This window comes from Lissotriton helveticus, chromosome 10, assembly GCF_964261635.1.
Source record: "Lissotriton helveticus chromosome 10, aLisHel1.1, whole genome shotgun sequence".
NCBI lineage: Eukaryota > Metazoa > Chordata > Amphibia > Caudata > Salamandridae > Lissotriton > Lissotriton helveticus.
This window is the reverse complement of record NC_136071.1, coordinates 1,114,386,444-1,114,410,894: the sequence shown is the minus strand read 5'-3', so window position 1 is coordinate 1,114,410,894 and position 24,451 is coordinate 1,114,386,444. Positions and strand designations below refer to the sequence as shown.

General features: G+C 45.9%; 1 protein-coding gene across 1 annotated transcript in view; it reads right to left on the bottom strand.

Moving 5' to 3' along the window:
* The window catches only part of PIK3R4 (phosphoinositide-3-kinase regulatory subunit 4), a 195,447-nt gene that overhangs the window by 40,920 nt on the left and 130,076 nt on the right, over window positions 1-24,451 (bottom strand). Inside the window, exons 17-19 of the mRNA XM_078663885.1 lie at window positions 16,098-16,198; window positions 6,642-6,730; window positions 2,073-2,184 (exon numbers count right to left, since the gene is read on the bottom strand). Of these exons, the coding sequence (XP_078520011.1) occupies window positions 2,073-2,184; window positions 6,642-6,730; window positions 16,098-16,198 (302 nt within the window). The remainder of the gene's footprint in view (window positions 1-2,072; window positions 2,185-6,641; window positions 6,731-16,097; window positions 16,199-24,451) is intronic.

The window sequence follows — 24,451 nt, the reverse complement described above, 5'->3', positions numbered from 1 at the left end:
TGAGGGTGAGGGTGAGGGGTTGAGGGTGAGTGAGGGTGAGTGAGGGGTTGAGGGTGAGGGGTTGAGGGTGAGTGAGGGTGAGGGGTTGAGGGTGAGTGAGAGTGAGGGTGAGGGGTTGAGGGTGAGTGAGGGTGAGTGAGGGTGAGGGTGAGTGAGGGTGAGGGTGAGTGAGGGTGGGTGAGGGTGGGTGAGGGTGGGTGAGGGTGAGGGTGGGTGAGGGTGAGTGAGGGTGAGTGAGGGTGAGTGAGGGTGAGTGAGGGTGAGTGAGGGTGAGTGAGGGTGAGTGAGGGTGAGGGGTTGAGGGTGAGTGAGGGTGAGGGGTTGAGGGTGAGTGAGGGTGAGGCGTTGAGGGTGAGTGAGGGTGAGGGTGGGTGAGGGTGAGGGGTTGAGGGTGAGTGAGGGTGAGGGGTTGAGGGTGAGTGAGGCTGAGTGAGGGTGAGTGAGGGTGAGGGTGAGGGGTTGAGGGTGAGTGAGGGTGAGGGGTTGGGGGTGAGTGAGGGTGAGGGGTTGAGGGTGAGTGAGGGTGAGGGGGTGAGGGTGAGTGAGGGTGAGGGTGAGTGAGGGTGAGGGTGAGTGAGGGTGAGGGTGAGGGTGAGTGAGGGTGAGTGAGGGTGAGGGTGAGTGAGGGTGAGTGAGGGTGAGGGGTTGAGGGTGAGTGAGGGTGAGTGAGGGTGAGGGGTTGAGGGTGAGTGAGGGTGAGGGGTTGAGGGTGAGTGAGGGTGAGGGTGAGTGAGGGTGAGGGGGTGAGGGGTTGAGGGTGAGGGGTTGAGGGTGAGTGAGGGTGAGTGAGGGTGAGGGGTTGAGGGTGAGTGAGGGTGAGGGGTTGAGGGTGAGTGAGGTAACCTGGCATGGTAACCTGAAAAAAATGTGGGTGTGAGCCATGTGAAGGGGTCTGCGGTGAGTGTGAGACCCGAAAAGGCAGAAGTCGGGAAGGAGAGGCTGCGGGTAAGGGTGTGCACGAAAGTGAATGTGCACAAATGGGGCCATGCGGTGGGCGACCAAAGCAGAAGCGGCTGGCAGAATAAGCGGGCCAAGGCCGAGAGTCCACTGGGTGCACGCGTCCTACCCGGAAATGACTGGGGGATAGGTGGGGAATGGCATGGTAACCTGAAAAAAAGGTGGGTGTGAGCCATGTGAAGGGGTCTGCGGTGAGCGCGAGACCCGAAAAGGCAGAAGTGGGGAAGGAGAGGCTGCGGGTAAGGGTATGCACGAAAGTAAAATGTGCACAAATAGGGCCATGCGGTGGGCGAACAAAGCAGAAGCGTCTGGCAGGATGGTGGTGCCGGAATAAGCTGTGCACATGTCAGGCCATGCTTCGAGTAACTTATAGAGATGCGGCTGACAGGATAGTAGGGTTGAGAGCAAAAGCGCCGAAGGGGCGCCTGTGTATATGCTGCTAATAATTAAAAAATGCATATGAGAACTGTATTATCGCAAATGATGGAAAAGATATCTCACCTGAAAGAAAAACAAGAAAGGAAACAAGACGGAGGGCATTGCTGTGGGGAGGGGGCGGGGGAGGAGAAATGCACATGGCGGGCAGGGGAGGGGGCGGAGCGGGGAGAGCGGCATGAGGGTGTGAAGCAGCCGGGGCCTTTGAAGTGAAGCTAAGCTTCACTTCAACGGTGTGGGAGGAGTGCGGCTGAGGGAACAGATGGCGATTTGGTGATGTGCACGCGCATTTTAGGTCAATGCGCTTGCGCATTGACCTAAAAGCCACGGGCACAGCACCAAATCGCCGCAGTTAGGTAAACTTTGTTTAAAGCCCTATAGTCTCGCTTCTCTCAATGCGCATGCGCATTGATAGGTCACGAGACCTAAAAAGGAGCAAATACCCTCTCACAAGTAGTAAGAAAGGCCTTCTCAGGGAGGTTCATTGATGTCACCTGTAGCCTTCCTCTGAAAGCTTAAACAATGCACAAATTTAACATGCAATTTCAAGTTAGTTCTACAAAAAGTACTAAAACCTGGAGTTTGGGGAATTCTAGACTGTACGAACAAAGCATGAAGCCTCTCTTAGTGTAAAGTGTTAGACATGCATTGCTGAAAGAGAAGAAATGATAACAAGTTACCTGGACAACCTCTGTGCCATCAATGATCTTTTTGTAGTACGATACTGGTGAGGAGTGGTTCCCAGTACCAGCAACAATGTACGATCTCTCAGGGCACACTAAATCCCAGAACCTATTAAGAAAAAAGCAAAACTGAAATTAAAAGCCGAAAATATACACTTGATATTTTTCAAAGTAGACACACATCACAGAGCAGTAAGGTGAGCGGGAAGGGAAGGGGAAATAAGAGACATCATGAAAAGACTTTCTACATTTAGAGCGGCTCTGATAAACATTCACCTGAGCAGCCCTTTGGCGTCTCCAAGGTCTAGGTCACCAGCAATGAGGGCATCAGCATCAATTTCTACATTAGCTTTTTTCAAATACTGAATATGCTTGGGGGAGAGGGAATGTTCCTAGATGCCAGGGGGTTGAGTGGAATAAGGAAGAAAAGATGAGTGGAATCATGGCTATTTAAGCCATGTCAGCACCTTTCCTCAGCCTCTGTGTTTTTTCAACTGCCCCAAGGAGTCTAGTTTTCATTCTTCATTGTCATAGGCCTTTAAGTGACTCTCAATCTCCTAATGGAGATACATTTTAACTGCAAAATTAGCTTGACCCAACTCCGTTATTTTAGTGGTATGAACATTAAATGTCATATCTTGGCTGCAGTGTGTAGTTTCATTACCCACAAGAGGCAAAAAAATGAATGCACCAAACAGCGCACTTGTTCTGGCTGGGCTGCTGTTTAAAGGAACTGCAGTGATACATGACAAAGACAACTGACTTTGCCAAGTAGAAAAAAAACTTTTATAGATGAGCAAGTCATCTGTAAAGCGTGCCCAGTAAGCTCATAAGGCTGGATGCTTAATGTATAAAATTGGGCCATGTTAGATTTTTGATAACATGCCTCCATAGTGAACACTTGTAAAACGTAATTTGTTACTATATAAGTAAATCTTAATTATCCATGAACAGGCGTTGTCATAAATAAAAATAATTTTTTTCATTTCTTGGCTTGGGAGAACTCTAGTGTGGTCATGAAAATGTATTCTCTATTTAATTTAAAAAAATCAAATGTAATTTAATGGTGAAAATATATTTTTGATAACTTCATTGGAAAAGCACCTTTATAAAATTGTACTTTGTGCTGTCTAGTGGTAAACAGATAGTGAACGATTGGACTCATAGCCCCACTGCAGAGACTGATATGCATCCCTTGCTGGCTGTTATTGATTTTCCTATTCAGAAGAAAGACTCGCAACAGGTAGGCAGACGTGGTGGAACAGTGGCCGCTTACTAATGATCAACTGTTTGGGAGGAGCACAGTTAGAGCTGACAACACAAAGCAAAGCTTTCACAGATCTTTCCTTGAGATCCCAAAAAAGAACTGTAACCAGTGATACCTGTTCCAAAGTGGACTGGAAACAGGTAAGTGAAGAACTTCTTTATTACGGCCTCCACTCTGCCACCACAAGTACGTCAAGCGCAGGACCCAGCAAACTTCAAACTCTGCCAGTCAGGCTGCTCTTGTCAACATTCCAAGGCAGCCTCTGGCTAAACAGAAGGAATGTACCAAGAGGGTAAAGAGAGGAGGGGGGCGGGGGACATAGGAAAAACCAAGAACAAGTTTCCCAAAGAGTCCCACTTATCACAAACCTAGAAAAGGAAAGAGAATATAACAATACCCTCACTGGCTAATGCTCAGGATTCATCTGTCACTTCACCACCATCTGCCTTGAATACTTCTGGACCTAGGAAGACTACACATGAAAAAATCGGACTCTATGTTATGTTAAGCCATTTTTAAAGCGAAGCGTATACCCGAAGGTGTCTTGGCGCTGAATTTATAAGCAGCGATGGGCAGAAGAGAGGACCTACTGATTGAAGAGCCAAGTTCTCAAAAGTTTCCTGAACTTGGGCAGGGAAGGAGCTGACCTAAGAATCAGTGGAAGGAGATTCCAGGAAGTGGCTTTTCTGCCCGCAAAGCTGCAACCACCCCAGTTAGATTTTTATAATCAGATAGGATTTATTCTGAAGGAGCCTGCTGATCTTAGGTTTCTTGTTGGAATGTAGCATGATGAGGCTTTCTTTAGAAAGGAAGGTCCTGAGTCGTGGAGGGCTTGATATGTCAGACAGAAGACATTAACCTTGATTCTGCTTTTGATTCTAAGCCAGTGAAGATCCTTGAGAGCTGAAAAAACAGAGTGGTGCCTAGGCAAATCCAATAGTAGTCTCGCTGCTGAATTTTGACGAATTTGCAATTTGTTCAGATATTGAGCTTGTAGGCCAATGTAGAGGCTGTTGCAGTAGTCGATTTTGGACAATACAAGAGTGGATAAAACTGATTTCCTGACTGAGATGGGCAGAAGGATTAATATTTTTTTAAGAGTTCTCAAGGTATTATTAGAAGAGGAGACCACTGCATTGATTTGATTGCCTAGGAGTAAACAATCGTCAAGACACCTAAACTCTTGGCTTTCCTGGTGGGACCAGGAAGGGGGCCCATGTCAGCTAGCCAGCAAGGAGCAGTGCAGAAGTTGGGATTATTGCCGAGTAAAATCACCTCGCTTTTCCAGCATGGAGCTTAAGGCGGTGTTTGTGGCGGTGTTTGTTCATCCAGCCATAGATAGATTTCATGCAATCGTGGATGTGAAGACACGTGTGATTGGCATCGCTGGAGGCTGATAACACAATTTGCTTATCATCCGCATAGGATGTAAGGGAGAACCTGAAGGATTTGACCACAGGAACCAGATCAGTGTCGTAGATTTTAAAAAGAATGGGTTTGAGAGAGGATCCCTGCGGAACATCGCAGACCACGTGGAACGAGCCTATCTAAAAGGAAGAAGAAAGGTGGACCAAGCATTCCTGACTTCAGCTGGAAACCAGGGACTGGAACCGGTCTTCAAGGATTAATTGGCTCACCTATTATTGCAAGGACACAAAGAGGGCTTCTGACTCCAAGAATGGCTAGCTGGCTATTTAAGACAGGATGAGCCCTGCACGAGCCCTGGCTGGACGAGACCTGGTTACTGACAGCTTGCCTTTAGCTCCAAAGGGGTGCAGGACAAGAGGAATGTTCTATGGAGTAGCAGGAAACTGGCACTTAGTAATTCTTACACCTCCAGAGGATGGAGACAAAATACCGAGGCTGCCCAGGGAGGCCACAGTCTCAGGAGGCAAGATCTCCAGATTGGTTCTGCTTAAAGCTTTTTGCTGAAAAGAAAAGGGCTTCAGTGGGACCTCACTGAGAAGATATCAAGCCTTGACAAGCTACTACATCCAGCCTTCCCTGCAGTAGGATTTTGGGAATCAAAAACGTAACCACGCCTGAAAGTAAGAACATAGGACTTGTGTAATCTTAATGTTTTTTGTCTTTGACGACGAAATAATACTATGTTATATAAATATACCTATGTTCATTGTAATCAGTATATATGACACCTGTTACTGAAGTAGCTTTCCTAAGTTGTGGGTGCCTACTGCTCTCGGGTGGAGGATCCCAGCCTCAGCTCAAGTCGCTTCCTAGTGGTTGGAATAGCATCCAAGGTCAAAAAGTTGATGCTTCAGCACAAACCCATAACAATTTCAGTTGTTAGGCCAGTAAATTCTTTGAACAGATAATAATGTCATAGTAGTAATAATCACAGTATTAGACAAAGAATTCTACCTTTCATACAAAAAGTGGAGTTTCAGAATGATCCAAGTCTTGGGAGATCCAGGAAGCCACCTTAGGGTTAAGCTGTCCTGATCTACAAAGGGATAGCACAATAGGGTGGCCATGAGAGTTCTAACTAAAACATAAAACGCCGCCTGCAGTGAAGAAACAAAACATAAAAGAATTGCTTTGTGTTTACAATGCATGCACATGTGAGATGAAAAATTTAGTGTGTGATGATGCCGTGCACTCTTGAGATATTTTGTCATAAACTGCAAAGCAGGCAAGTCATATGAGGCTAAATGATACAATAATTATTATGGCTTTTCAATAATTAGGGTGTTACAGTTCGTGATCCGGTTCAGATAGCACCAAGACACCCTAGGGTATATGTGCGCTGTATAAATTGCAATAACATAACATTACATAACACCCACAAACTAACAGTGTGCAGTTGACTTAAATACTCCTCTTGGGAGGAGCCAAAGATCAGTCTAGATGTATGACTTAAATATTGGTTACATTAAGTCAACATAAAGTTGACCTATCAATCCAGACCTATTTGAAAACGAGTTAAAGTACATATACATTAAAAAAAAACAATATACAAATTAATTATAAAAGAAAGGGTTAATGTAGTTGTAGACAATATAAGGTAAATATGTTATACCTACCCGGATACATGTGTAGTAGGCTCTATAGTAGTAGGCCGAAAAAGGCTAACAAAGTAACCTACAACCGTAGTTCCATACATTACGAGAAGAGGGGTAAGAGCACAGCTGATAGAGGCACAGAAACTGGAGATGAAAAATGTCTACAATATTTCCATTGGTTACTGGCCCAAACACAACTAAGCCCATCCCTGACTGTTTGCTCAAGGTAAGACCGTTAAAGTAGGAAAAGTAAGCCCTCTTTGTGAAATAATTTACCGTATTTTCATGTCGGAACCCGCAGTCAATAATATGGGGTTTCCATCGGCCGGGCTGCAATATATTCCATGGACACTGTGAGGTGAGGGCTGTTGGATAAATAAAGACATAACATTGTAAGTTTCTTATCGTTATAGGTTTTCAGTTTCTGCTTTTCAAAGGTGCATAATTTTACTGATTTGCCGGTCAAAGTATAGCCTTCAAAGTTGGTAATAGTTCTACAACTTTGATCATTCACTGAGGCCAGTTTCTGGAAGACTGACCCAGCTCTAAACCATGGGTGTGATCTGCCTTAAATGTGCGTTAAGGACTGTACAAGGACAAAGAAGTGATATCATCAAAAAAAGATTGCTATCTTTTAGTTTGTGTCTTCAAGGTGCTTATCAGCCTTTATCGTTTCGAGGGGGTTGTGTTTCTAAGATGCTTTGAGGCTTAATTAAACCCTTCTATCTATGGTATGAATGTAACCCTTGTGTACGATTTAGGATTTTCAAACTCAAACAATGTACATTCTCTTTTTACTACCTCCTGAACTGTTTTTTAAAATAAAAAATTGGGTGCATTTTCTTGATAACCAAATAATCCAATTAGTTGGGCTTATGTCGAAACAAAGTCCAATATGCAACACAAAATATACAATGGCAAGTTATTTAAGCTATTTCTCCATGCCTTGTCAATATACACAACATTCTGCAGACATCCCAGAATAACAGCGACAAGTCAGAGCACTGGAGTCCGGTGTCTCTGTTTTCTCACTTATTCCATTCTCCTTTTCCCATTTCTACTATAGGCTCTCAACCCTCTAGAGAAAATAGATCAGTATTTATTTAGCAGCCTTTATTTAGCAGTAAACCTAAAAAAATAAAACAAATAGAATGTGGTCACAGGATACCCTCTTTATACTCATTACATGTCTAAAATGAACAGCAATATAGAAAAATGTATTCTATTCAAAAGAATAAATGTTATGTCCTCTGGAGGATGAATTCATTTTAGAGTAACATATTTAATTCCTCAAGCAGAAGTCTGAATTTAAACGTTTAGATTATATCTATTTTATTAGTACCAAAACACAGACAAAGAGTAAAATTTGAATTTGCTTACATCACCAATTTGCATACATCACCAATGGAAAATATTAACAGCACGGATTACTGTGTGTCTATACGTTCTGTGCAATAAAAATCGTCAATCGTGACGGAGCTTGGTATCAGGCAAGTTTCCCATCCAGTAATGGAGCTCTGCCATGCAGTTACCCTGGGGCCCTGATCGCCGCAAGCTGCGGGCTGTTGGTGCTAAAAGGAATAACCCGGCCCAATTTTGGACTGCTTACGGTGGCGAGAAACACCTGCAGCCATCCACAATCACATGACCCTTGCGGTACAGTCTAGGCAGTAAAAGCTTATAGGGCTGGGGCACACTAAGCAGAGCCCATTCCTCTCCTCAGTAAAGCCGTAGATGTGACAGAGGAGAGGAACTGGTTAGTTCATGGTGGGAGAAGCAGGAACGCGGACAGCAAGAGACGACATGTAGAATTGGTGAAATACGTCGCATCAGTAGCAGATACAGGTTGGTTTATGGGGGTTGAGTCCCGCATCCAGAAATCTTGGACTCTGGTGAGAGATTCAGTGGTAACTACACAGCAAGAACATGGCTCTGCCTCATAACTATCAGCTAGGCACCAACACACTAAGATCTCTTCCATTTTTTACAATGAGCACAAAGGAATTTGAGACACTTCAAAAGCACTTTTGAGAATAAAGCTGACCCAAGGTCAGAGGCCACTCCAATATCTGAAATTCATATAGCTAGAATCATGAAAGAGCTCTCAATCATCTGTCAAGTCCGTTGTAAAATTTGATACTACAGTTTCGGACCTGGTCCTCTGAGCTCCATTCGGTCTGTGCGGACCTTTCCTTTATCAACTCTCAACTGGTTGCTTTAGAATCCAGACTCAGATTCTGAAGGGCGTATTGATGCAATCCCAGATTGGGAACAAGACGTGTAGCTCTTGAAGTAGAAGGTAGTGCATATGGAGGTCAGGTCCACACGGGATACATGTGGATACAGGGACTACCTCAAAAAGGAGAGAAGGACTATATCATGGGGTTCCTTAATGAAGTCTTGCCACGTCTCACAGGCATTGATTTACCAGAACCCATTGAAATGCAACTGGCAATTATGATAAAAAACTGTTCATGATAAAAACAAGAAACTATGACAAACCAGAGGACCTGGAGAACTATTTTGACTTGGAATCGTCGAATAAGGAAATAGTACCACCTGAACAAGTAACCAAGGGCACAGATTCACAACATCCTCGCCAGCATCAACAATGGGACCTTGACAATGCTCCCAAAAACCACAAGGGACACCTCACCATCACTCTAACTGAAAGATCCTGAAGAGAATTGCAGAGAATCTACACAACGATAGCGTTAAGTTGAATTAATCTCTCAAGGCCCAATTGGACTTGCAGGGAGTCAAAACTTAACTGTTGAAGGCTTACAATTAAACTCATTCCTTGGGACCAAGCAAGTACACCATCTTGATTTTGGTGGAATTAGGAACTCTGGGACAGGGTTATACCCACTCCCCACAGGAACAGGTGACATAGGGGGTGTAGTGACACCAAGTGTAAGTATCCCATTGATTACTACCCTTCACTCTCCTTAATACCCCTAAATTAAATATTTATGTGGTCAAGACACCAGGAACCTAGATTTGCCTGACTAAAGAAGACGAAGGACAAAGAAGAGCTAAAGAAGCGAGAACTGTGGACTTTGACACTAAACCCTTCCTGACGGCTCCTGCCCAGACATTTGTGACATCCCAATTCATCCTGCAGATGTGCAACCTCCAAAAGCATTGGAGGGCTGCCAGCACTTTGCCAATCAGCCAGCACTTGGAGGAGTCACTGGAGGAGTCCGGTGCACTGTTCTGCTGACCACTGGGTCCACCGATGCAGCAGCCACTCATGAGGAGGTCACTGTGCTCCAAAGGGTCAGATCTGTCTCCCCACAAAGATTGGAGACTGTAGGACTCCCAGGAGCCGTCCTGCACCAATACCTGAGGTACCAGACCCCTTGCAGCAACCAAGGCTTGTTTAGTGTCGAGCCCGGCCAAAAACACGGCCAAGACCGATCTACCGATGTGGGACTCCTGCACCAGAGAGGCCATCACAGAGAGTAGCCCTGCTGTCCTGTTTTTTCTCCCTCTGAAGATCTGACCAAGAGCCGCGAGCACCTTCGGCACACGGGAACAGGTGACTAAAACCTTCTGCACCCAAGCTAACCGGCTTGGGTCCACAAAACCGATTGTGCCCCCCTGCTCCCAAGACCCTCATGAACCGAGTCCCCTGTTGGGAGCTCCCAGACTTGTCCCTAAATCCCCCTATGGAGCCTGTTTCTTGGCGCCCCCAACCAACAAGTGCGCAAGGCTACAACCCCTCCAGCACCTCTGCACCGGACAGCCCAGGGCAGGTAAACCCGAACTGCTGGTGGATCTTGTGAACTTGACCCCCTAGCACCTTATGTTCTAAATGGGACCCCCGAAATATGACTGCAAGTACTTGTATGAATTATATATTTCTTTCTCTATTGGAAAGCATTACCGCGTGAAAGCGCATTTGTGTGACATTTTAACTTGACTGTAAAAATTGATAACTCGAAAAGTGCTTACCTAATTCTGAAGATCTTGGTATCTAATATAATATAAAAATCCTGGACATTTTTCAAACTTGGTCTCAAGTTGTCATCAGTGGCGGGGATGAGGTCAGTCTGATTGCTGTGGTTGGGTCTGGGTGTGAACTGAGCCTTGTTGGGGAGGTAGTTGTTGGCTGAGCTGGATAGCTATATGTTTGTTTTCTTCTTGACCATGACCTTCACAGGGCAGTGTAGCAGAGAGTAGGGCCAGTAATTGGCTAGCATCTTCGACTTTGCTTAGGGTTTCTTTAGGAGGGGAGTACTGAGGCATATTTCCAAGAATCCAGGAAGTTGGCTATGTTGATCGAGTGATTCAGGATCAAGGTAAGGGCCTTGCTGATGGAGCCAGTTCTTTTGCAAAGATGTGGTGAGGGCATGAGGGTGCCGCAGAGTAAAGGGTTACTGCGATTTCTTGAGTGGTGATGGTGGGCCAGGTGGTCAAGGTGCCTCTCTGGGTTTTTGTGGTGCGGTTAGGAAGGCTGCGAGGGTAGATGAGTCCGGTTGGGGCTCATGGTTGTCGCAGATGCTGGTGATCTTGCTGCTGAAGAAGAAAGAAAGCTGGGTGCAGACGACCTGTGCGATGGTGATGCTGGTGGAGCTTGGTGCTGGAGAGGTGGAATCTTCCATGATGTCAAAGATTTTCTTTGCGCTGTTGAAGCTGCTTTCGATCCGCTGACATATCCTGTAGGTATTGTGGAGAATATGAATCTCTCTATGAATCCAGCCAACCAAACCCTGCAGTCTTGGAAGAGGAGTTTTTGCAACTTTTAAAGCTCACTTCCTCGTCAGTAGGGACTCCTTGAAGGTGAACAAACCGAGGAAGAGATCTAGGAAGCTACATAACCTTTGCCCACTTGCCGCTCCCCTGGAGAAAATGCATACCCAGTGGAATTTGACAAAATAATCATCTGCATGGTCCCTTGCTGTATAAGGCATCCAAGGAAGCAGAGTTTTTAGGACCGCTGAAGTCCCTCTGATTGCTGTGGTTGGGTCTGGGTGTGACCTGAGTCTTGTTGGGGAGGTAGTTGTTGGCTGAGGTGGATAGCTATATGTTTGTTTATCGTCTTCGCCATGACCTTCACAGGGCAGTGTAGCAGAGAGTAGGGCCAGTAATTGGCTAGCATCTTCGACTTTGCTTAGGGTTTCTTTAGGAGGGGAGTACTTAGGCATATTTCCAAGAATCCAGGAAGTTGGCTGTGTTGATCGAGTGATTCAGGATCAAGGTAAGGGCCTTGCTGATGGAGCCAGTTCTTTTGCAAAGATGTGGTGAGGGCATGAGAGTGCCCCAGAGTAAAAGGTTGCTGCGATTTCTTGAGTGGTGATGGTGGGCCAGGTGGTCAAGGTGCCTCTCTGGGTTTTTGTGGTGCGGTTAAGAGGGCTGCGAGGGTAGATGAGTCCGGTTGGGGCTCATGGTTGTCGCAGATGCTGGTGATCTTGCTGCTGAAGAAGAAAGAAAGATGGGTGCAGACGACCTGTGCGATGGTGATGCTGGTGGAGCTTGGTGCTGGAGAGGTGGAATCTTCCATGATGTCAAAGATTTTCTTTGCGCTGTTGAAGCTGCTTTCGATCCGCTGACAAATCCTGTAGGTATTGTGGAGAATATGAATCTCTCTATGAATCCAGCCAACCAAACCCTGCAGTCTTGGAAGAGGAGTTTTTGCAACTTTTAAAGCTCACTTCCTCGTCAGTAGGGACTCCTTGAAGGTGAACAAACCGAGGAAGAGATCTAGGAAGCTACATAACTTTTGCCCACTTGCCGCTCCACCGGAGAAGATGCATACCCAGTGGAATTTGACAAAATAATCATCTGCTTGGTCCCTTGCTGTATAAGGCATCCAAGGAAGCAGAGTCTTTAGGACCGCTGAAGTCCCTCTCTAACAAAACAATCATATCACCCCTCCTTAAACCTCAAAACTATCACCTTAACTACCCAAATTGTAGGCCCCATTTCACTTCTTAATGTGAATATAAAGATCTTGGCAAATGTTCTGACCACCCGACTGAGCAGGGTACTTGCCTCTCTGGTACATACATTTCACATTGGTTTTGTACCTTGTAGAACATCCAGTAATCGCATGAATACTTTTTCTCATGGTTTTGTGGACTTCAGAGTCCACTAAACCATAGCATGTGCCCTCTTGTTAGAAGTGGAGAAGTTATTCAACAGGGTGGAAAGTGGAAATCGTTTCCACACCCTCAAAAGGGCTGAGCTCAATTCCTGTAACCCTGTCCCTCTTTCAGGACTTCTCCTGCTTTCCCGGGTACCAAACCAACTAGGATATATGCAAAGGGGCTACTCCCCCACCATGCATACGACTACAGCTGTCTTCATGGTATAGATGGACCCGAGGGGCTTAATGTACCTAGACATTAAGGTCAATAGAGGGCTGGGAACTGTAACAGATCACAATTTATATCCTTAGACTACCGATGACTTCTAACTTTGTGCTGTAGACTTGAGTCCATTTAGTCATGCGGGGTAGAGTACAAGTGGTTAAAATGACTGGCACCTCGCTACAACTACATTTTCAATATACCCCTGCTTTTAATAAAACATGAAAAGTTTAAGCGTTCAATTCCGATATAAGAAAGTTCGAATGGGGCAGATCCAAGCCGATACTCAAACAAAAATACCAGGGCCACATGCCTCTAGTGAAGGCCTATGAATACCCACATGAGACTGTACTACTATGCACAACGTTTGTCTCAATTAGCCTAATATATACCCAAAGAATTACGTAAGCCCATGTGGGTCAACACTGAGAGATATCTCTTTCATTGTGCGGACTCTATATTACCAGTATATTGATGTCTTCCACAGACATTACCAGATTTAACCCCTGTAATAAATTGCATGCTAACAGACTGAACACAAGCTCACAAATCTCTCCACATAGGCCCCCTTTTCCACTTTTTGACCCCATTAAAATGCTGGATTACTGATTAACAGGAAAGCCCTGGAAGGACAGGAGTGGGCAAGAAGCGGTATTATGAGACAAGACCAACTGTTGTCCAATGGGGAGCTTAGAGACTTTCAGAACATATGATGAGACTTTGATCTGGCAGAAGTCCAGTACAGGTGGTACAGACAATTGAGCAGTTGCCTTCTAAACTGATTGGGCCCTCCACCGCAACAACTACACAGCTCCTGCAATACTTAACAACATTTGGGCATCTGACGCACCAGGTTTCAAGGATACAATGTTTAAAAATATATATGTTTTTATTGGGTTTAGCATTGATACAGTACAGTTATAGTTCCACTCTCAATTCAATTACATGTTTTCTATGACTAGTTGCACAATTAATAGCGAGAGGGTCATGCGTTTTCAAACCTCTTTAAACTGTGGGGGAAAAACAAAAGGGGGAGAGGGGGCAGTTGAAGGGAGTGGCCAGATATGAATGTCGAATAAGCAAGGGAGAAATGACATGAGACCGGTCCAATGGGGAGGGCCCAGACATGGAGGGCATGTGGAGTGGGGTCAAGATGGTATGATACAGTGTTGCGATTACAATGTGGAGGGGGAGAGAAGCTTGTGGTAGCAGCAACAGGGGGGGCCGCTTGATCGGGTCGGGGGGGAATACTCGTTCTTGGTATGCTGTAAAAATTCATCAGTTAGGATTGTCGCCCAATATGAGGAGATGGGTAGTTTTCGTAAATGGTGCACTTCTTCATAACAAAGGGCATCCTCCTCCACCATATACGCACTGCTCCATGCCAGGCCTCAATTGGTGGGGCACTTGGAGATCGCCATTGTAAATTGAGTGCTAGTTTGGCAAGTAGGAGTCTCAGGGATACATGGTCTTATGGCAAATTCATTATACTCTAAACTCAAAGAACAGTCTACTAGACACTGATGGCACGCCATACTCCACATGGATTACACTGAAACAGGTCGGGCAGTCTTGATGGAAGTCACACAATAGAGTACTTCAAGAAGTGATGATGTTGTCCTTCAAAGTACCCCATTCAAGGTACTGGTTCCTGAAAAGACTGCGCAGCGCCGGTTTGTTACCTAATGACATATGCTGTGGAAGTAATGCGCATCACTACAATATCACACACATCCTGTGGCACTGGGTTCAACTGAAGTGTGCAGTGTGTTAAGAAATGTAACAAATTTGCTCTATACAACTCATCCCATTGATGCACTTGCCACTGATTCAAGACACTGCATATTTTCTGGACTTAATCACACATTCTAACGGATGAGTAGCAACCTCCCTGGCGTTTAGGTTGCCAGTTTTCTGTTTCACCATTGCTACTCTTTTTTTAAGGTCTCTCTGCTTCTTCTTACTTTTATCAACAGTTTCCACAAAGCCAATTGTCTCCAGCAGTTCGATTTTCAAATCTGAGTTTGAGCTCAACAATGGGTTCACCCCTCTTGAGCCCCTTGATTTAGTCTCCATAAACTCTTCTTTGTGTGCAGCCTTGAGCATACTGGAAAAAATCAATTTTGTTTCCTTCTTTCCCACCATTTGTGTCCTGCCACTGCTCACCAGTCCCAGTCACCTCCACTTTAGGTCGTTCTTACTGGTGTGGTTACTGAGCCCTCGCTGCCATTAGCCTACATGCCATAAACATGTCACTTGGATGCTCCTTCCAGCTTGCCACTCGATCGGCACAAGTCTCTTCCTCAACAGGCCCACGAGTAACCTTCTTGGCTTTTCATCTCAGCCAAACTCTCCCACAAGGGAATATATCATGCCCTGTCTGATCACAAGTCTCTACATGTCTCTGCAATTGCTTGCTTTGTCCGCTCCAGGAATGGTGCCATCCAAGCCATACCTGGCCTTTCACACCTCAGGCACCCTGATGTAGGCCTTGCCACCACTGTCAACACATGTAACTCTGCACTTAGTGCGACATTCTGATGGGGTCCAATGGTTGCTGACAAGTTGCCTAAATTCCAACCTGGAACAGCCCGGTGCACGGTTTGGCATCCAATGCTACCACTGTCTATGCCTCATAACTGCGACTGCATTTGTCTCAGTCAGCAGATAAGATAGAAACCCAGCTGGAGCGCGGAGCTCTTATCTTTGTACCTGTCTGACATCTCCCTTCACTCCCTCCACCACCCACCCACTGGGGGATTTAAACTTTTTAACACTGTTAGTTCACATAGGGATAGCTCACCTATAATGTTTCCAATTCATTCGCAGTGTACAAAACGTTTATTTGAAAAATTATATGAAAGCATATACTTTCTGTACTATTGTAAATGACTCAAATTTGTTGTTTTTTAAATTATTTGTATAAGCCATTATTCAATTCATACTAATCAATACGAATCATATGTCCAACAGTTCGCAAGTAACACAGTCAGTATTTTAACCTGCTTGACCATAAATCACCATAACCACTACATTAGAACTGAGGTTAAACTATCTTGCTTTGAAATTAACTTAATGGATCTCCACTGCCTTGCAACCTATGTTCAATAAACAGTTGTTTGTGCATCATAAACGCTGGATCGTTTGCCACTTATCCTAGCCATGAAATGTTTTTGAAACTAGATGCTAGAAGAAGGCACAGAATTCCATTATTTGCTGCACCATGCCCGAACCGAATTTCAGCAAGTCAAAAGGACTCTGGTTGCATCAATGAAACAAGTGAAACAGCTTCTGCAGATCTGTAACCCATTCACATAGTGCATAATGCGAACGGAGATCAGAACAGTGACAGAAAAACATCAACTTCAAATCAAGATTTGCATTAACCAGCAATGTACATAAAGAAAAAGAATAATACCTGCATTTCGGAAAGTGGAGGAGCAGGGCTGGCCCACAAGGTGGAACGCCTGTCTCCTGTCTCCATATCCCACATAGAAACTTCGTTATTTCCTTGAACAGCTGTTAACACAAGAGTAACAGTCAAGAGGACACAAAAGACTATTAAACATTCTTATTAAGCACCATTGGGGAAGGATATCCTTTTGCAGGGTAACATGCTCCATTTATAGATTCTAAGTTAAATGCAAAGGTTGTCAATGTATATCAAAAACAAAACAAGATGGATCCTAATTCCAGGGCATCAGAAAGCATCTGACAAGATGGTCACTAAATACCTTACTTACGATCACTTCCAGAAACATCCTTAATAAACATGCAGATCTAGCACTGCAGTACGATAATGACAATTAGATTCTGGTGGCCCACATTTTCTTGCAGCTGTGGATTTTCTAGAAGCAACTACAACATGGTACTTAGAGCAACTGTGACTGTAGGAGATTGGTGTTTAAAGAAGAAGTAAAACAGAGATTTGATTTGACATGAACTCTATGCTGAAGTGGAGCAGCCTGTGTGCAGTTTTACGAGTGTACCTACCTCAGTTACTTCATGTATCTGATGCCTGCAATGCCTCCAATCTGATTCCTACATGCTGATAATTTGTTGCAAAGGGGGGTAGACTTTCAGCACAGTGTCCATTTATGAGTACAGGTAGGCTCTCTGGTTTTGGGGGTTTAAACCTATATTAACTGATAAAACCCCACTGAAAGGGAAGTAGCCCTCAACAGCGTAAACATATAAACACTGAAAAAACACCTGCACAACCACAAACAAAATGCTATTCAAAGAAAGGAAAAGGAGAGTGAAAGAGTTATTTTTATTTCTTCCTGAAGAGGCCTATACAATGTAACTTTGTTTTATAAGGTAGCAGCAAGAAAGACTGGGCTAACACTATTCTGCTTAGGTTTTGTTGTTTAGGGATGTCACTAAAATATTGTTCCTTCTTCCTTTTGCTTTTTTCAGTTTCATGGTCTTTGCTCTAAAATTGCAGGGTTTAGAAGCATGTTTAAGTTCTTGTTTAATTATTTTATAAACTATAGAGAATCAGGAAATAACAAATTCATGGCTGATTTTATAAGAATCTTTCCCAATATGTGCCATCACATTTAAGAGTGCTGCCACTAAGCATCTGGGATAGTGGTGAAAACTTGCCACCAGACTTTTGGAAAACATGGAGGACAGTGTCACTTGGAATGCTGCTGAAAAAAAGTTCTTCCAAGTTCAACCAAGATTGGAGTGATATTGTTTGTATTTGCAGTGATTCAGCTACGTATGTGAAAAAGTTGTGCGACGGCCTGTCAAAATCAATACCTGAGCTGAAGTGCTTCCTTCTAAGAGATCATTGTCACTTGCTAGATGGTATGCTGAAAGCCTCTTTACAATCTTCAGAGTTAATGAAGAATCCTATTGACTTTTTAGTACATTCTGGTGCACTGTTTTGTTACGCGTGGGAACTAAAACGCAAATATTTCTAATTTTGCGCTTTGTGTGGCATCAAAGAAAGAGTCATCCCAACTGTGTCATTTAGCTGGTGGTTCTCAGCCCTAGAAGCCATGAATGCTACATTATCCATTTGCCAACCGTTTACAGAATCTTTGCTAAGTGATGATGCCAAAGGCAAGAAATGTGAGGATCGTTGGTCGCATATTGAGAGTGATGTGAAAAAAAGTACACTCTACTGCATCCTTAGATTCTTACAGGAAAACATGACTTCTGTAGTGAACATTAAAAAAAATAGAGTCCAAAAAAACTCTTATCTACCACTTGTTCAGCATAATTGGTGTAGATGCAAAACATCTCCTTGAGAGTAGTCTGGGTGATACTTGTTAGAGTGCTTGCCACTTGGTATGCAAAGAAATATTGAGGAGCAATTCAGGACATTTTATTTTACAATATATGAAAAAAATGGCTTGCAATGATGCATAGAAATGTCCCTTCACCAACCATGGCATTTGAAGTCAATGAAGCCTCATTGTGGTACTATGCACAAGTTCTAGATCGCATCCGTAAAGGAGAATTTTATCTAAAATGCCAAAAGTGCTGCTTCATTTTTGACCACTTCAATAACTCTGCGGGCATATATGCCTAGTTCAAAGCATTTATTGAAGAACCTATCCCAGAGAATCTCAACCTTAAGGTGCATCAGCATTGGCATGGAAAGCTATGTCAGTGGCCAGAGTTAGCAAATTGTCTACAGGCTGTTTTGGCATTGCCTGCCTCAAGTGCCAATGTTGAGAGGGCCTTTTCACAGATAAAAGTTTACATGGGAAGGAAAAAGTGAGCATGCATGACCAAAGGTTCACTGAAGAAGTATTGTATGGTGTACTACAATACGTTTGATTTGTAAAAATGTCTTTGGACCTCATGTACAATGTACGTACACTGGCTATATACCATGCACTATTAGTGCAGAAAGCAAGCAATAATAAAAGTAACACTTTCCAAAAACACTGGAAAAACACTGTTTCTGTTGTTTTTTATGGCGCGAAAATGTGTAACCACTGATTACCATTGTTTTTTAAGGTATTAAAATCACTTGAAAACACTGAAAAAACCCCACCAGAATTTACCAAAAATAAGAAACTGAAAAATGGAAAGCCTAAGTTTAGGGTAGTGAAGTTGTAGGTGTACTTGCAGCTGAGGTAACAGAAGACAGGTGTGTTAGCTTTGCCTATTCATCCTGTCTTCATGCCGAAGCTTCATGGTTCACCTTCTTCCTAGGTAATTGGATGTGAAAGCTTGACCCCACTAAGCATGCTTAGGTGGTCTGCTGGTGTAAAGCACCAAGATTAAAAGGGAAGGTCAGATTTCAGTGAGGATGGGGCGTTTGGCTATGCTGACCCTGTAGGCTATTATAGACCTTGGTCAGATGGAGGAAGGAATATGTTGTGCGGTCATAACAGTAAAAACGTGCTTATCTTCGGCAATGCTCTTTCACCTTGAGAATCTCCACAGATTTCAGACTAGGTCCAGAAACTCTTGGAATAGCTCATGCACATCTGTAGGTGCTGCCATTGGTTTTCATTATGACTTCATACCACCAGCTGACATGATGACACAGAACAACATACATAGCAAACAAAACAAAATGATGGATGGAGTACTAAAACTTTTCAACCACTCACCCCCTTTCAAGGTGTTTGGGTTTAATCCATCATTCTTTTGCTCACTATGCCACCCCAGTTTAGACCCAGCCATATGCAAATCAGTCTTGACCCTGCTCCTCATGGGAGCAGGCCAGCCCAAACTGCCAGACCTCACTGGACTGGAAACACACATCCTAGGATCGGTTTCGGGGTATCACCACTCATCAGCCAGGCTAGCTTGAATCCAGTGGCACAGCGAGCAAGGGCGGTGGTTGATATATGCTGGGCCTTGTAGGCGTATCAACATCTTGAATTGGCATCTTTTCTAGATGGGGAGCCAGTGGAGGTTCCTCAGGTGGGGGTGGTGTGGGTCCATTTGGGGAGGTCAAGGATGAGTCTAGCGGCTGAGTTCTGTATCATCTGGAGTGTCTTCAGGAGTTCGGTGGCGAGTCCTGTTGCCCTAGTCCAGCACGCTGGAGACTAGGGCATGAATGGCGACTTTCCTGGTGTAGACAGGGAGCCATCTGAAGATCTTTCAGAGCATGCGGAGGGTGTGGAATCAAGTGGAGGCGACTGCGTTGATCTGGCATTTTTATAGTGAGTTTGTTGTCCAGGATGATGCCGAGGTTGCAGGCGTGGTCTGTTGTTATGTGTGAGTGTAGGTGGGTCCAAGTTCGGAGAGTCACCAAGCGTCGTTCCACGGGTAGGTGGTGTTCCCAAAAATCAGCACTTCCGTCTTGTCTGTGTTGAACTTCAGGCAGTTGGTTTTCATCCAGGCAGCGGCGCTTGTCATGCAGATGTGGAAGTTGGTTCAGGTGGTGAAGGAGTCTTCTGAAAGCGAGAGGATGAGCTAGGTGTCATCTGCATAGGGTATGATGTTGAGGCTGTGCGTTCTGACAATGTCGGACAGGAGCATCATGAGTTTGAGTTTGAGTTTAAAATATTTCTTGAGCGCACGTACACCGAGCGGTTTCATGGCGCTATGCAGTACTACAAATCCCAAAGGACAGAAAAACTAGGAAACCAAGAGGGCATTTAAGAAGGGAAGGCTTGGGTGAACAGAAAGGGTTTTAGTGCCTTGCGGAAGAGGGAGTACTGAGGGCAGGATCTCAAATGGACCGGGAGGGAATTCCAGAAGGCAGGGGCGAGAGTAGAAAATGTGGAGCCTCCCCATTTTTTTCGTTTGAAGCGGGGGACTACGAGGAATTGTTGAGTGGATGAGCGCAATTCCCTTAGCGGGGTGTAAGAATGAATTGCAGAAGTGATGAAAGCAGGGGCAGAGCCGGACCGGGCATTGAAGATGATGCAGCCCAGCTTAAACTGGGCACGTTTCTGTATGGGGAGCCAATGTAGGGATTTAAGGAGGGGCGTGACGTGATGTGATTTAGATAACTTAAAAACCAGGCGGGCCGCCTGGTTCTGGACCAGCTGGAGATGCCTCACGAGGTACGCCGGCGTGCCACAATAAAGGGCATTGCCATAGTCCAGGCGGGATGTAACCATCGCCAGGAGTATAAGTTTAAGAGCTGAAGGGGAAAAAAACCTAGAGACTTTGCGAATAGTGCGGAGGGAAAGAAAAGCTGAAGACACAACCACACTGACTTGGGAGTGAAGGGAAAGTTGGTCATTAAGTTTGAAACCGAGAGTTTTTACAGAGGAGGAGGGAGTGGGTGGGGGACCTAAGGAAGGGGGCCAAAAAAGAGAGGACCATGGACTGGAGCAACCACCCGTCAACACCAACTCCATTTTGTCGGGGTTGAGTTTCAGGTGGTTGTGATTCATCCAGTCCTGGATGAAGGTCATAACAGAGTGAAAATTGGATATTGATTCGGGGGAGGAGGATAAAGAAAAAATGAGCTGGAGGTCATCCGCATAGTTGTAAACGGAGACCTCCAGCTGTTGAAGGGCAAAAATAAGAGGGGCAATGTACAGATTGAATAACAAAGGGGAAAGAGAGGATCCTTGGGGAACCCCGCATTGTACTGCCCGGAAATCCGCCGAATAGTCACCCAAGCGGACTGCTTGGGTGCGGCCACTCAGGAAGGAGGACAACCAGACCAAGGCCGAGCCCTCGATTCCCGCCGCTCTGACACGGGAAAGTAAGATGGCATGGTCCACCGTGTCAAAAGCGGCGGAGAGATCGAGGAGGACCAAGGCCTGGGGATGGCTAGTGTCCATACCCTCCCTGAGGTTGTCAAGGACCGATAAAACCACGGTCTCCGTGGAGTGTGCGGGGCGGAATCCAGCCTGCCTGGGGGCCAAGACACTGTTCTCTTCCACAAAGGTGCTCAGAGTTCTTGTTACATGGCGTTCCAGTACCTTGGCCAGGAAAGGCAGGAGTGAAATGGGGCGGTAGTTGGCTGGAACCGAGGGGTCGGCGCCGGATTTTTTTAAGATGGGTAGAATAACCGCCGATTTAAGTGATGGAGTGACAATGCCCTGGGAAAGTGAACTGTTAAGAAAGGTGAGGGGTGGCGAGACGCAGGCAGAATAGATCTGTTTCAAAATGTGGGCTGGGCAAGCATCCAGGGGGGAGCCAGACTTGACCAAGGGGAGAAGAGAGAGGAAGGAGTCTGCTGTAAGAAGAGGAATAGAATCCAGACGCGCGGCAGCTGGAGGACAGTGAGGACTAATGAAGGAGGGGGAAGGGAAGGGGATATTAGCTTTAATCGCACTGATTTTATCCAGGAAAAAAGAGTTAAGGGAATCGCAGAGGAGCTGTGAGGGAGAGGGTTTAAGTGTGGCCCTATCAGAATATGCTAGATCGTGAACAATGGCAAAGATTTCTCTGGGCCGATTTTCGGCAGTCTGAATTTTGGACGAGAAATAGGCCTTCTTTGTTGCCAAAATGGATTTCTTGTATAGGGCCAAAAGGGTAATATAGTGATTTCTTAAGGTGGGGCAGTAGTCCCGCCGCCAGAGGCGCTCCGCCCGCCGAACATTACGTTTTTGAATCTTCAGTTCGTCATTGAACCAGCGATTTGCATCTTTAGAGCGCTTAGATGATATGCGCTTTAGCGGGGCGGCTAAATCACAGCCGGCCCGCAGCCATCCATTGATGGATTCCGCTTGTCCGAAAGATGACAGCCCGTAAAGATCCGGGCTGGACGCGGAGAGTGTGGCAGACAGGGAGGCTACGTCCACGCGGTTCCATGAGCGCGCCCAGATGTTTTTAGCTAGGGGAGATTTGAGAACTGAGCAGAGGGATAAGGAAAAGGAAATGAGAAAATGATCAGACCAAGTGCAGGGGGAAATGGACAGTGAAGTTACCGGGCAATTGCAGGACCAAATTTGGTCGAGGGTGTGGCCCAGACTGTGGGTAGGGGCGTGAACAGCGGAGGTAAAATTAAGAGAACGGAGCGACTCCGAAAACTCCTTGGAAGCTATACACTCGGCGGGGTCGGAGGGCCAGAAGTTGAAGTCCCCAAGAACAACAATGGACGAATGGTTAACTACTAGGGTAGCCACCAAGTCTTGGAAACTTGAAAGAAATAGTTGAGGGGAGGAGGGAGGTCGGTAAATAAGGACACAAGTAAGTGGGGAAGTGAGGGAAAGTGAGCAGGCCACTAAACAATCTGATGAACCCAAAGAGGAAAAAACTAAAGGTTGAAAAATAATTTCTTTGCGGGCAATCAGTGCGACACCACCTCCTGGCTTGCCGGGAGAACGATCGGCTCGAAGAGCATAATAAGATGCAGGGAGCATTGCCAGTAGGGAGGGAAGGGAGCTATCACAAAACCAGGTCTCGGTAAGGAATAAGAGGTCGGGCTTGTGTATGTCCAATAAAGTGAAGAGGTCGTGCTGATGCTTAACTGCTGATCTGGTATTCAGATAAAAAGCAGAAACAGCAGTGGAAGAAGGACCAGTAAGTGAAGCAGCGCTGGGGCAACTGGCCGAGGACGGGGGTGAGGAATAAGAGTGGGGGAGGACGTAGGATGAGGAAAGACCTAGCCTGTTAATTCGAGTTGTTACGGTATCATCTAGAGGCCACGGGCCTTGGAGACCGGTCAGCTGCGCAGAGGAGTATTGAGTAGGGAAAGCAGAGTGACCAGCCCCTAGCCCCGGTCGGTCGCGGACGAGCGCAGACGGGCTTTCCTTTGGCGCGCCTTTGGCGCACAAACGTCGTGCCCGCTGCGCTCGTCCGCTGCGCTTCCCGGGGAAACACATGATTTATGGAGAAATGGAAGGTTAGGCGGTGGGCGTGGCCTCCGGAGGGGGCGTGGCCTGCAGCCTGGGCGAAGCGCTGGTGATAAGCGTCCCACGCCGATGTCGAGCAGCGCTAAGTCCGCTGTCCAAACCAGGAAGGTAGCGGGGGGTAAGTAGTTTTTAAAAACACAAAGTTATAGTGACATCACATTTTAAAATACAAGGTGACTCCCGGCTTTCCGCCTCAGGAGTGTAATACAAGCAAATGGCGGCGCTAGCAGTCAGCGTCCCTTTATAAGGTTAGGCAGTGGGCGTGGCCTCCGGAGGGGGCGTGGCCTGCGGCCTGGGCAAAGCGCTGGTGATAAGCGTCCCACGCCGATTTCGAGCAGCGCTAAGTCCGCTGTCCAAACCAGGAAGGTAGCAGGGGGTAAGTAGTTTTTAAAAACACAAAGTTATAGTGACATCAAATTTTAAAATACAAGGTGACTCCCGGCTTTCCGCCTCAGGAGTGTAATACAAGCAAATGGCGGCGCTAGCAGTCAGCGTCCCTTTATAAGGTTAGGCGGTGGGCGTGGCCTCCGGAGGGGGGGTGGCCTGCGGCCTGGGCGAAGCGCTGGTGATAAGCGTCCCATGCCGATGTCGAGCAGCGCTAAGTCCGCTGTCCAAACCAGGAAGGTAGCAGGGGGTAAGTAGTTTTTAAAAACACAAAGTTATAGTGACATCAAATTTTAAAATACAAGGTGACTCCCGGCTTTTCGCCTCAGGAGTGTAATACAAGCAAATGGCGGCGCTAGCAGTCAGCGTCCCTTTATAAGGTTAGGCGGTGGGCGTGGCCTCCGGAGGGGGCGTGGCCTGCGGCCTGGGCGAAGCGCTGGTGATAAGCGTCCCACGCCGATGTCGAGCAGCGCTAAGTCCGCTGTCCAAACCAGGAAGGTAGCAGGGGGTAAGTAGTTTTTAAAAACACAAAGTTATAGTGACATCAAATTTTAAAATACAAGGTGACTCCCGGCTTTCCGCCTCATGAGTGTAATACAAGCAAATGGCGGCGCTAGCAGTCAGCGTCCCTTTATAAGGTTAGGCGGTG